Source organism: Ptychodera flava, chromosome 11 (genome assembly GCF_041260155.1).
Source record: "Ptychodera flava strain L36383 chromosome 11, AS_Pfla_20210202, whole genome shotgun sequence".
NCBI classification, from domain to species: domain Eukaryota; kingdom Metazoa; phylum Hemichordata; class Enteropneusta; family Ptychoderidae; genus Ptychodera; species Ptychodera flava.
Genome location: NC_091938.1, coordinates 39,392,483 through 39,406,495, shown reverse-complemented (window position 1 = coordinate 39,406,495; position 14,013 = coordinate 39,392,483). Strand labels below are relative to the sequence as shown.

General features: G+C 38.0%; 1 protein-coding gene across 1 annotated transcript; it reads left to right on the top strand.

Annotated features, from left to right (window-relative positions):
- Window positions 1-479: 479 nt before the first annotated feature.
- On the top strand, window positions 480-12,149 carry LOC139144245 (uncharacterized). The gene is made up of 11 exons (XM_070714910.1): window positions 480-752; window positions 4,329-5,885; window positions 6,106-6,188; window positions 6,530-6,820; window positions 7,081-7,263; window positions 7,803-8,119; window positions 8,521-9,037; window positions 9,282-9,333; window positions 9,688-9,966; window positions 10,324-10,860; window positions 11,220-12,149. Exons 2-10 carry the CDS (start codon window positions 4,496-4,498, stop codon window positions 10,377-10,379), a joined length of 3,168 nt encoding a protein of 1,055 aa, XP_070571011.1. The 5' UTR covers window positions 480-752; window positions 4,329-4,495; the 3' UTR covers window positions 10,380-10,860; window positions 11,220-12,149.
- Window positions 12,150-14,013: the final 1,864 nt, after the last annotated feature.

Here is a 14,013-nt window from a genome sequence, read left to right as displayed (position 1 = left end):
TTTCACACCATTGATGTTGTAATTTTATTTGTTTTTAAATTGCATTAAAACATGATACTTAAGAAATTAACCGCCGCCGCATTGTCTTCAAGTGACGTCATTAAGGGCAAAGCCTGCCAATCACCAGTTACTAGTTCCCGCCTTGGAGGCTAAGATTGGTCAGTTTCACATCTTTGATAAATCATTAATTTGGAATGATCCCTCTGTGGCAACATGCACAATGATAGGCCAGGTAACGGTCACGGTATCATCTGACACAGGACAAAATAGAAGAGATACATGGCTCATACTTTCCATCTACAGCGGTAACAAACAAAAACACTTCCAAAGAAAAATTGAAGTTTTATCGAACAAGTTTGGAAGGCCCCTTGAATTGAATGTGAGAATTACATTAATATTATCAATAACATCGTCAGGGATTCGATGTCACTACACGCAGGATCGTGGCAGGCTATGTCAAAGGTCAACGTCCAAATAGCAGCGCCGCCATAGCAAGTCACACAGGTGACATACGCTCCTTTGTACAGATCAATACAGAGAGCCGTGAAGTAATTACCAATGTACTATGAGGCTTCGGTCACATTCGACTTTGCGAAATATTGCCTTCCACAAGTGCTGCGAACATCCGTAACAAGTAAATTGCCAGAGGCAACAAGTGTACCATGAATCTGAATGCAGTAAACACAGGCGAAGATAAGAGTCACATCATGTACTGAAGACCAGAAACAAAATCACGTACCTCGTCACTTTTGGTAAGTTTCATTACATTTTGTTATATCACTCAGATTTACAGTCATAACAATTTTAGAATCATCGAATGTTAATATGCACTGGAAGTTTTTTGTCTCAACAATACGCATGACAAAATGGCGAAGGCATGACAAGAATGCTTACACATTAAGGTTAATAGCTCAGTGTGCCGTAGCCGACTACATGCACGTACTTGCTCAATACCACCTCTGTGTCTTCTGATGTCAGGTCATGAACAAGAAGCACTCCGCGAACAATTGAAAAAAACACCACGAACAAACAAAAATAGACCGGTGTTGTTCCGGTTTCCAAACAGCTTACATTTGAACAGAACTGTGCCATTGTTTGCAGGCGTGTCTTATTTCTCAACGACAACTCTCGTACGTCGATACACCAAAATACATACCACCATGGGAGTACCTCCATGATATTCACCAACCATTTCAAAGCTAAGAGTAAACACAACATTCATCCATTAATACCGAGTTCAATGTAAATTCAACTCAGAAATCCACTCCCAGTATTCAGTCTGCCAGTATCGACTTATTTGTTACAACAACAATGTGAATAGTATACATGTATTTCGAAAGTTCACAAGTTTTACTATTTGTCCGCCATAGTACCTGCGTTATTAAGTCCCTATTAAGGTTGAACGCGCCGCGGGCACAGTGAGTCGGACTCTCAAATTTCTAAAATTCGTTTCTGATCTACCACTTGTGAGGGCTCATTTTAAAGGTCTTGCACAAAGAAAATCTGTCACTCTCTTAGTTTTTCAAAATTCAAAATTTATGGCGGCCATTTTGAATTTTGCAATATGTTCAATTGGGTAATTTGTTTCCGCTAGTTCAAAACTTTGCGCGGTTATCCCTGATTTTTATTTTTGATTTGGTAAGAGAATTGTTGAAAGTTTTATTCAGGAAAGTTTGAGCAAAAGTTTAAGTCTTTCACTTTCGAGGCGTATATATTATTTCAACTAACCAGTCAGCTTTTCGCGGCCACGGTGCCAATTTAATTCCTTTACTTTTCAATGGAGTGAGCTACCATTGTTTACAAAAATGAGATCTAGGTGCAGATTGCGGGGAAGGGCCCTGTCAACATTTTGTACATATGTTGAGTAAGCCTCCTATTTATGTTCTTATGTTGGGGATCACTAATGCGCATGGTTGCTATGGATCATAGTAAACATGACCTAAAAACGGCATCTATCAGCGGCACAGGTCACACATAAGTAACACTGTCCCTTTGATATGTTGAGTATCCGTACGATACAATGTAAACCATTCAAGCGTTTCAGTGTTCACCTGAAAACTATTGTGAGCACGCGATTGCAAATACAATGTTTCGTTGTTCTCACAAGGTGCCTCGATATAGTTAGACGTAGCAGGTATGGAATTCGTCTCGCTGTTAGAATTTCAGAATATCCCTGTGATTTACCTCGCTGCATGAATTTCAGACTCTTCTCTGCTGTAATATATCGCGGAAAAACACAGGATTCTCCAATCAAGGAAATATTTGACCTGTAGTCTCCTTCAATTTTAAGTATTAAATACATGGCGGACACCTGGGTTCTTGTTAGCCAGTCTGCCAACGGTGAGATTATCATTGTTTTGTGTTCAAGTAGTCCATAATACATGTAAAGCAAACATTTAATTATAGAGAGAAAACCTGGCGACACTCGTGTGTTACTTCTAGCTAAGTGCACTTTTTTGTCAGAAAAACAGTTTGCCGATCAACACAAAAACGCGGAAAGCGATTTACAATAAAAAGTCTCTTTTTCAATGTCTGCGATGTGTGACGCAACATCTTTATAAATGCAAACCTTGAGGTTTACAAACACAAGTACAATTGATCTCTCTATTCTCGCAGACGACGCGTCCTACGCTACACCCGCAGAAATTTTAACACTTTACCCACTTCGTTTCAGGTTTTGTATTTCCGTTGTCAAGGTGTGTACATTCCTTAAATATCTATCCGGGCAGACAACAGACGTGTTCGTGAAAAAAAGGTGTTTGCAAGCTATTTCGTAGGGAACGAAAGGGCCATTCTTTCATATCAGCGGACCGGGGTATTTCGATAGCAGGAAAATACATGTATTTTTGGCCATGCTATTGCTCCTCGGGTAATTGGAAAAGCAAAGTTGGGTTTTCCAATTTTGAGGAAACACGGTACATTCCAAAGAGGGGACAGGGGCATCTTTTGTGGTGGAAGAGAGAGCAATGGTGATTTTTGTATTTTCGTCGTAGTCAGGTACGAGTTGATGGTACTCGTATGGTCTAATGCTTTTAGTGAAGCTGACACGCTAAGATGTTGAATGTAAGGACAACTTTAGATCTTCATGACGAGATGGCAAACAGAACGTTCCATGTCTCAATTCTTATCGTATATATGTCAGCGTACGTTCTCTTCCAAGTTAGACAGGACTTCTAAACTTACATGACTGCAAAATTATCATCATTGTACAATGTTCATAACATGGAAATTTAAGCCAGTCTTTGATTGTTTCCCAAGAATAAACCAGATCACACCAGGAAATATAATGTACGTCACGATTGTTCTCATTAAAATCTTTACCATTAATTAATTAAAAGCATGACGCTATCTCTTTCTCGTACGACCTTGAACCAAAGACACCTTGGCTTCGAGATAAAATCTTTACAAGGGAGGGCGTTACAGTAGGGAGAAGGAAAGTGGCGAGATTACTGGTGGGGACAGACAAAAAAACTAACAGGCTGGAGGGAAATTTTTACCTCGTGGTGAGAGGCTCAAAATTTTAGCTCTCGTAATATACTTACTTTTTTTCTTACGGACTTACTTACTTACTGACTGACTGACTGACTTACTTAGTGTATGTATGTATGTATGTATGTATGTATGTATGTATGTATGTATGTATGTATGTATGTATGTATGTATGTATGTATGTATGTATGTATGTATGTATGTATGTATGAGCAATTGAATTATTTCTTCCAATTTAAAATGACATGTACTTCAATGAGGATTTGTCATGAGCCTCATTATTTTCGTAAAGGCGATGCGACCATGTTTTAAAATATTTCAAATGTTTATAATTTGCAAATTTGAAAACCAATTTATTCTGTCCTCTTTTCAACCTTTACACGTACCTTTGTATCGTACAAGTCTCCCAGCAAACTGCCAGTCTCGTGCAAGTTAACAATCTCCTTTGATTGCGATTGGATCGGCATGTATATGTCCCATACACACAAATGTAACCTACATTTGTGCCGATGACAAAAAGTCGACAACGTGAGAATTTCGTGGAAAACAGTATTTATTTGTTTATCTGAGGGTAGGAAATACTAAGTTTTGTAGGCATCCGAAGCTTTATGCCGATGTTATTATTGAAATAAATCAACAGTAGTTATCAGCGGACATCAGTGATTTTCTTTTTTTTCCAAGTCACCAACCAATGTTATCATATTGTAAGAACGTCCCTGTATTATTCTGGTTTCAAGGTTCTTAATTATAATACCTTGTATTGCAATATGCCTTACTTTTATTTTCAAACACATTTTATCTCTCCTCTAAATGACAACATCACTTCTATTTCTATGCAGAACGGCAGGTAAAGAGGTCATCTCTAAAGTCATGGTGAAGATCCACAGCTGGTAAAGACGGAAACAGTGTAAAGTTAAGCTAGTACAGACATATACATAATACAAAAAAGCGGTAGGGAATATTTTCGAAGTCTAGACGTTTCTGAAAAAAAACCGGATTATCCAATATGGCGAACGTTGGCGCTGTTGACAAAATCGATAGCGAGAAACATAAAAATCTCAATTCAATGGTTCTGAAGGAGTTATCCCCAAATGTTTGTCGAAGTGGCAACTTGACTATTCTCGATCTCAACGATAATAAACTAACGAGTCTTCCTAAAGAGTTAGCTAAACTACACTTCCTTGAAAAGTTAATACTTCGTGACAACATGTTTCCGACCATTCCTAAGGTGGTGTATTCGCTAAATTGTCTCTGGTATTTAGATGTTGGCAAAAACTCCATTTCGGCAATCGATGATGAAATCGGTCAACTTGGCGGCTTGACGACTTTGCTGCTCGACGGAAACAAATTAAAGACAATTCCGGAAGGCGCGGGAAGATTGGTGAATTTACGAAGCTTAGATATTAGCGACAATGCCCTGACCGAGGTTCCCGAGTGCTTAATGAATTTTTGGGGATTAACTGAGCTCAGATTATCGCGAAATCACATTGTCGAGCTACCTCCGACGTTGTCAAACTTAGATGCCCTTGAAATTTTTGAAATCGACGACAATCGGTTAGGTAACGTACCAGCAGTGATCTACGGAATGGAAAAGTTAAGAGGCCTTAGGATAGGAAGTAATCAAATTCGCAAATTGAATCCCGATATCACGAAACTTCTTAACATTGAAGCTATTGACTTGCGTCAAAATGAACTTAAGTCTCTCCCAGCAGAATTCTGTAAGCTATCGACACTTAAGACTTTGAATATATCAAACAATATTCTTAAGAAATTACCGGATGACTTCACCTATCTCGAGAACCTGAAAGACCTTAGCATTACCAATAATAAAATTAAAAGGCTACCAGAAGACATAGACAGATTATCTTCCTTGTTAAAACTCGACATAGGTGGAAATGATATCAAAAGCCTTCCAGAAAGTTTGACCAACTTGCAAACTTTAACCATTCTCTTGGCAAATGGCAATAAACTTCGAGAGTTGCCTTCCGGTTTAAGCAAATTGTGTAACCTAAGAAAGCTGAGTTTAGGTCAAAATCGGATAAATACAATCAGTACTGCTGATGTGTATTGTTTGGGGAATCTCAAAGAGTTGGATCTCAGTCACAATCGTTTAAAAGAAATTCATAAACACATAATACGTCTGGCAAGACTAGAAGTACTAGATCTCTCACGTAATAAACTCCAACACACGTCGATTTACCACGTCCTACCGATGAAGAACTTGAGGAAGTTGTACCTCTCTGCCAATGCAGTGACTGATATACCGTTACTCTTCAACATCGCCCTGCCAAAGCTTCAAGAATTCCACGTCTCCAACAACCCATTACCAGCACCACTAATGGCAGTTTGCAACAAAGGCGTTCCGGCGTTGAGATCATACCTGAACGAGTTAGAAGGTGCGGAGCAATATTTCAATTTTCATACATTAATCATCCTGATCCAAATACTAGAGTATGATTTAGGCCTGGTAGTACCTTTAACTGACGTTCATTGCCTCTTTATCAATCAATCAATCAATGTGACTGTATTCAAAAGTTTAGCGTATGAATATGATGAAACCTGTCCTTGACATTATACGCTTTAATCTAATTTCAAACATGATTTCCTTTTTTTCAGAATCACTGACAGTAGAAGACGATTCCTATTTCGATGAAGTGATTGAAGACTCGAGTAACATATCACTTATTGCAACAAATAAGGTACCGTGACTTCTTTTCATTAGATTCTGAAAGATACATTGTGCCTATAAACAGATACCCAGGCCAGTGAATACGGGCAGACAGACAACCTTACATTCAGTCAGTCAGCAAATCAGGAAGTCAATCTGAAAACTTAGAAAAGAGACGGAGATACAGGTATACAGACAGAAAAGGACATGTAGCTAAATTTGTTGGCCACTTTCTATTATGAGTCAAGCTTTATGAGATTTTCAAACTCACAAAAATGATTAAAAATATGACTATACTAAGTTCTGTTTCTTGTTTCTGATCGCTTCTCTTATCCTTTACAATAACACAAAAGTAATTTCTATTGTATTTAGATCACCAAGACTTATTATTTGCCATCCGGATATGTACTTGAATTACCACCGGGTTCCCTCAAGAAACATCACCGCGTGAGGGTCACTTGTGGAAATGAGGACACTACCAAACCACCTTTGAGCGACTACGAGTTTTACCAATCCGAAATCTTGGACTTTTCACCATGTGATGTCAAGTTTGAGAAACCTGTCTTACTTAAAAGAAAATGTCTCGAAGCGGACTCTGATCGAGTTCTCACGATTATGAAGAGTGATGATGGACAGCACTGGGAAAAGGTGGAGACAACACTGGTAAGCATAAGGTTTGTCATGAGAATTAAGACGTTGGTTGTGAACGATGTGTCAACAATCGCAACGAACAGAGAGACCGTACAGAACAGAGAATGTCACGAAAGAGCGGAGAAGAATCATACATAGTACATATCTTTGCCTATAATCTGTTGAACATAAATGGAAGACGGTGTGGTGTTCAGACAATTTGTACCTGTTTGGATTATTTTTATAGTTGTGTTATTTACTCAACGATTCCCGCGTTTATGATCGTTCTTCAGGAGGACAGCGACATTAAAGTTCAGATTTCTCAGTTGTCATTATTCATTGCCACTTCGAGACCGTACAGTGATGAGTTCTGTATCGGCAAAGATGATATCACAGTGTCATCTGAGACAGACAAGCAAGTTGTCATCGAAATTCAAGCCGAGTCGCTGGAATGCAGTCAAGAACTGTCACTGGAGGTAGGAGAAGTTTGTAATTACGGTAACTGAAGTAACTTAAATTGAAACTAGTTTCTCATGTTAGGCAGTCGGGAACTCTTCGAATAAAGGTGTTTTTTTAACAGATGTTTCACCTTGAAAACCTTTCGAACTTATTGCTTCTCTTCCTCTTATGTTGGTGAGATGTTGGAACTCGACGAGAAAACTAAGTTCAACTTTTTACATTTAAAACTTAATTTTTCTTAGAAACAGAAAAGAGAAGTCATTTTTATATACCGATAAATAAGAATTTTTATTCTCTAATTCACACATTTCACGATAATCTCATTCTTTTGATGCTAAAGAAAGAAATAATCTAAAGTTTCCTTGAAGGCTGAACTCTACGATGTCTTATGCCATACCCATGCGGTACCGAGTCTGATGCGTGTACAAGTTAAACGCGTAACGCACGTTGTGTTGCCGACATACTGTGTATCCAATCTTTTTATAACGCGCCAGATACTCGATCCATCAACACACATACTCCTAGATCTGCAATCGAACTCTTGTTTTACTCACAGGTTCATCGATGCAACTCTGATTTACTTGACGACGTCTTTGAAGAGAGTGATGAGTCAATCAATGCAGAATTTGCACCAATGGTGTACGTGAACAGAGAACACAAGGAAAGCCTTCGCTTTGAAAAGCCGGTGACTGTGAACATTCCTCTGCCGTCAGAAACACCGACATTTCAATTTCCCGGCGTTCCTTTCGACGACACAGAGCTACGCATCGTACAGGATGAGTATGATAACGGCGAGTGGACTGATATAACAGACGACTCTAACTTTGAAGTCGATGGTAGTGTCGTGAAACTTCAGCGACGGCACTTTTCCGGGTAAGGTGTCTGCTATTAATGTTGTAGAAAGTCCTTCCCTATCTTACAGACGAATCCCCTTACACCCAGCGTCTTACACATTAATTTTTGCACTGTTTGCACTGGTGATACGGTGGGATCAAATTTGATAGAAATAACTAACTTGTAAGACTTGTAAGACTAATAGTCACGTATCCAAGTGCGTCAGTAGACGCTATTTGTTGAGAATACTTGTGTTTATTTTTGAAGTTCATTGGTTGTTTTGTTTGAATGATTGCTGTTTTTATCGCTGTTATGGCTTATCTGTTGAATCCTCGCCCTTGATTGTCGGCGAATATGTGTGGATATGCATGGAACACATGCGTTTATAAAGAAAGTGATGATTTCTCACTTTGATTGAGTAAGCATCACTCTCTTTACAGATGTTCTGTAGTACGAGTGCGCACAGAGGATCGCTTCAGAACAGTTGAATACTGCAGAGCCATCACAAAATACAAAAGAACTGGCTTGCATAGAGTCAAGATACTGTTATTGCAGCATAAAGACGACAAGAAGAAGTTACTCCTTGATTTGGTTGAACAAAAAGGACAGAAACTACAATCACTTCAAACTCGTATTAAGAAACTGAGAAAGCAGGGCTTTCGGCCACATTATAAGTCCGATGTCCCGTACAGTGAAGATATTCAGATACGAAGTGGTGATACCATTTATAATGAAATAAGCTGCGGTTTGCAGATGAAGAATAAGAAAAGGCAGAAAAAATATCATCCGAATCAGGACAACCACTGGTTTGTTTATGTAGAACCTGACGACGAGGAGGCGTTGATCAGAGGTGAAGTTGTCGGATTCATGTCTTTCTATATACAAGACCCCAGGACAGCCAGTCAGAATGACACTGCATTTGATCCAGTGACTGAACTGCCCTTTGTTCTACCGCAGGTAATTGCTCCATTTCGTAAAGCTTCCCGTCCAGTGGTGTCTATAGATGCTTACAAGTTGTCCACAGCAATGCATGTGAAGATGAAGTACTAAATTCATATTTTGTGTCGTTATATTTCCGCGCTTAATAACTCGCTTTTATCAGTTTACCGGACTTGTTTTCGCAAAGACTGGGCATCATCTCATATACATTCAACTACTGTAGTGTATTAACTTTATTTTTAACACTTCTCGCTCTTCTCAGGTGAAGAAGGAGGGACCACCTCCCCCACCACCAGTTCCTCCTGAACGAAGAGGTAAGTTACCAATGTGTTGAATACATGATTCTAGAGGACTACCACCACACGATACGCCTTCTCATTTGGTATCAGAAATTGAACTTTCTTCAAAATGTGGATTCGCTAGGTAGGGGCATGTGGTGCAGTTGCATATCTTACCAGGGTACATGGAGTGTTGAATTCACTTTCAATATTCTCTGGTAGGATATACAGGTGTTCAACATGCCCCTACCATGCGAGTTCATGTTTGAACCTAATAGATAAATTTCTCGATGCCGAAATGAGAAAGCGAAACGAGCACTAGTGGTGACTAAGAATATCTACTGATTGTCTTTCTAAATTAAGTTTACCGTTTGATTTACCTACTCACAGAAAGAAGAAAGGCTTTTGAATATCTATCTAGCAAAGTGATGTCGCATGAATGGAAAAAGCTTGCCAGGATCCTCGGCTTAGAGGAGAATGAAATCGACGAGATTGAATATAACAATCCGAGAAACAAGAATGAGCAAGTTTACCAAATGTTCCTGAAGTGGGAGTTGACAGTTGACGACAGTGGCACATTCATACCTGATATTGTGAAAGCTCTCTCAGAGGCCAGTTTACCGTGGCTTATTGCCGAACTGAAACAGCGATTTTCTCATCTTCATACCGGTGGGTTTTTGATCTTAAATACACATTTACATGATATCGTCATCAGTCCTATCTTATGTCTCGGTTTCATTTTTGAATCGTTACATTTGAAATTAAAGGACTTTTCCTCGGTTGTTCTATTATCGCTTAACTTTCTATGTTGCAAAATTATGATACATGTTATTATGACATGTTACACATTTAAAACAATTCTTTCAGATAGCAGGGAGCTATCGGAGAAGCTTTGTTTCATTTCTGAGTAATTTACGACATATAAATGAGAAAACTTGTTTGAATTATGACCAAATATCAACTAAATTGTGACAAGATTTATTTTACTTTTGCTTGTTTCTATTTTTTCCCCTTTTCATTTCTCAGGTAAAACCGAACGTCCCACGACAGCGAAGAAAGTAAGACGTGTGGAACGACCTTGATCTCTACATAATATGCACTTTAAAGTGGTCCCTCAGATCACAGTCCCTCTATCCACCTGTGCTCAGATCATGAATATGGGAGAGAGCTGCAGTACTGTAGTAAATGAATCCAAATAAACTTTATTAGGAATTTATTTCGAATTATGTCTATTTGAAAACGTTGTCGTATATCCTCAACCAATACATAACCCAAATGATATTTTTTAATTATCAATAGTGAAGATGAAGATAACTTGACAAAAAGAACAGGTACGAATTGACCTTCCGGTTGCTGGGCGCTTACTACAAGGGAAACATATGCCAAGTACAGGACTCAATATTTATACGATGATTATACAAGAATGTAATCTGGTTAAGGTCAACGTTTTTACTTCAGTATAATTACCGATCAATTTCTCTAGCCAGTCACAGACATTTCACATTTCGATTGGAAGGTATATTAATGGTAATACCTCCATAATATTGTAAAATTTTACTTCAGGTGCTCAAGGACTCAATATTTATACGATGATTATACAAGATGTAATCTGGTTAAGGTCAACGTTTTTACTTCAGTATAATTACCGATCAATTTCTCTAGCCAGTCACAGACATTTCACATTTCGATTGGAAGGTATATTAATGGTAATACCTCCATAATATTGTAAAATTTTACTTCAGGTGCTCCAGGACTCAATATTTATACGATGATTATACAAGAATGTAATCTGGTTAAGGTCAACGTTTTTACTTCAGTATAATTACCGATCAATTTCTCTAGCCAGTCACAGACATTTCACATTTCGATTGGAAGGTATATTAATGGTAATACCTCCATAATATTGTAAAATTTTACTTCAGGTGCTCCACGCTGAAGTAGCTGTCATAATCTTCCAAATTGGCGCAAAGAAAATTAATATTTCACGCTCACGATAAATTTTATGACATTGCCATTCTAGGTGACAGGCTGGAAGTTTGGGACAGTGATTTTATTTGGGAACAATAATTGTGTGTTGATGGAACTTTTTCTCAGATGCCTGTAGAAACCAATGAAAATTGTAAATTATAAGTGACTTACCACAAAAGGCCAAAAGCAGACACTAAAAATAAAGAATCGTTACTGTTTCAACTGTTTAATGCCTATGATAGGTAACTGAGATTTTCATATAGATTAAAATTAGTTGTTACAACAGACATGCTTGTAGTAATGCATATTCGTTGATTGTATTCTTTGATGTCCGAGCAGTGATTAAAGAAAATAGAATACGTTTATAATCAAAGTGAGTCAAAGATAGCAAACAGAGCTCTCAGGGCAAAACCTGGATAAATATTTTACAGGCCAATCGACGGTACAAATACAGGAATTTAATTGGTTGAAACTAGAAATTAGGCCAATCGACGGTACAAATACAGCAATTTGTGTACTTAAATAGCTTTTTTCGTTAACTTCAATGAATGGTTACAGACCTTGTCAGAAAGCTGAACAGTAAAGTTCTCAATTATCAGTTATGGTTGGTGGTATTCGATCTATGTACAACATTACACATGTCTAGTTTATCTTTTTTCAATAACAATTTTGTAGTCTAGGTTAGTTGTATTAAATACACAGAAAATGATGATTTCATATTTTTCATTGTCATTTCATAATAAATCGTTTCACTATAAGCGTTTTTGTAATTTTCGTATTTACGACTCAAAATTTAAGAGTGCTCTGTATATATGTTAGTGTGGTTCTCCACTTGCATATGGGCCGGAGGCCTTAAACGCAATAAACGCATTATTATTATATAACTATAAGCGTTCGATTATTACCAAGTCTTATACCATAATGAACTGTACAAGTCTTAGGTCAAAAAAGTATCGCCAACAGCTGATTACTTGTTTCTATAAGGGCGACTTTATAACCGTTTAACAGACAGTCAAAGAGTACCTAACTTTATTTGTGTGATATAATAACGAGAGTGATATTTTGTGATGCCACGATTCAACTGTAACTGTTCAATGGTTCCGAGGTCTACGATGACCTCATCGACCTTTAGGACATATTGTCGCCTTATAAGAGTAATTAATTATAATAAATTATCTACGTCTTGTCTGATAAATTACCATTCGCGTTCCATCAAGCACTTGCACGCTGAGATCACAAAATTGAATGTCCGAGATGCCAGGGTCACGTTCCCTTCACAAAATGCTTATCGTCCGTCTGCAATCAATTATTGACTTCCGTTTATCTATGATACGATACAAGGGAACATTTATGGGTAAAACTAAGCAGTAGAACTATTTAAACAAGACAAGAAAAATCAAGTTTGCACATTTGCGAAAGGTAAACGCTTTTGCATCCCCTCACCGTTCAAAGTGAAATTTATTTTTTTTCCATTTTCATTTTTAATCATATAAACCCTTCCATAAGCTCTTTAAATATATCCTTAATGATAGCGATAACATCTTTTAAGTTAGTCCTACGATGTGCTGCATAAAAACGATAATAGTGGCAACTTACTTATCGAGAAGAAATAAATCAAAGTGACTAGCCATGCCCTGAAATATCATACCCGCAGATCACACCTGTAGTAGTCCGAATCCTATCAAGTTATACATTAACTGGCTTCTCAAGAAGATATAAATCAAGATGGCTGCCCTTATGTTGGAATATCGTACCTACAGATTATACCTTCGAATCCTATTGAGTAGTACATAACAACTTTCTTACACTAACGAAAACATCGACAACCTTCAAATCTATCATTGAACATTAGCACGCACGCACGTGTCGAGGGATATAGTCATGTGTTTCTGGTAACACACGGGCACGAGGGGTAATCAACGGGCGCTACAGCCCGAATAAAGACAGGCTTATAGGTGTTTTATGACACACCACACGCTCATGTTGTATTATGTTATAGTTTTAATTGTGTTTTGATATTTTGCATCTCAACAATCCATTGTGACAAGTTTACTTGGCGATATTTCCACAGCGGTTACATTATGGTGCCACTTTATTCCAAAACTATTCTAAGCATACCTAGCAACATCCTTGTTTGCACTTGAATCTTTATTCGTCGATGAGTAGTTCAAGTTCCTACGGTGTTGGAATGGAAAATCTGTTTTAGAGAGAGGCTCGTCGCTCATCTTGGGCCCACAACACATTTTAGTACAGTCACCCGCCATTGTTTGAAAGCTGCAGACGAAACTAAGGTCATGTGACCGGGCACTTTTCAAAATGGTCAAAGCTATTTCCCTACGGAAATATTTTTCAAAAAATACCCTCTGATATCACTTTTGTCGATCCAGTGCGGACTAGACGTATCTATTTTCTCGTCACGTGACATATTCTGGTGAATCGCGACACGGAGCATGTGGCGTGTTATAATTTTATTATTTTAATCCCATTCTAATTATTCTCTGTTTTTATAAGAACTTTATAAATTGAACAGGACAAAATTGAATCTCTGACCGTTTCCTTTCCTTAGTCAAACTATTCTCCCTCATTGACGGGCAACCATTCACTGGTCAGTGGTTGATGTTGAAAAGATTCAATTTTCGTTTTCAACTATGGAGAAATGACTGATATGGAACATCCATTCTTTGCATTTCAGGGATAAGAAGGCTTCAAGGGCGTTATAAATTCTGTGTATATCTCTTTACTACTGCT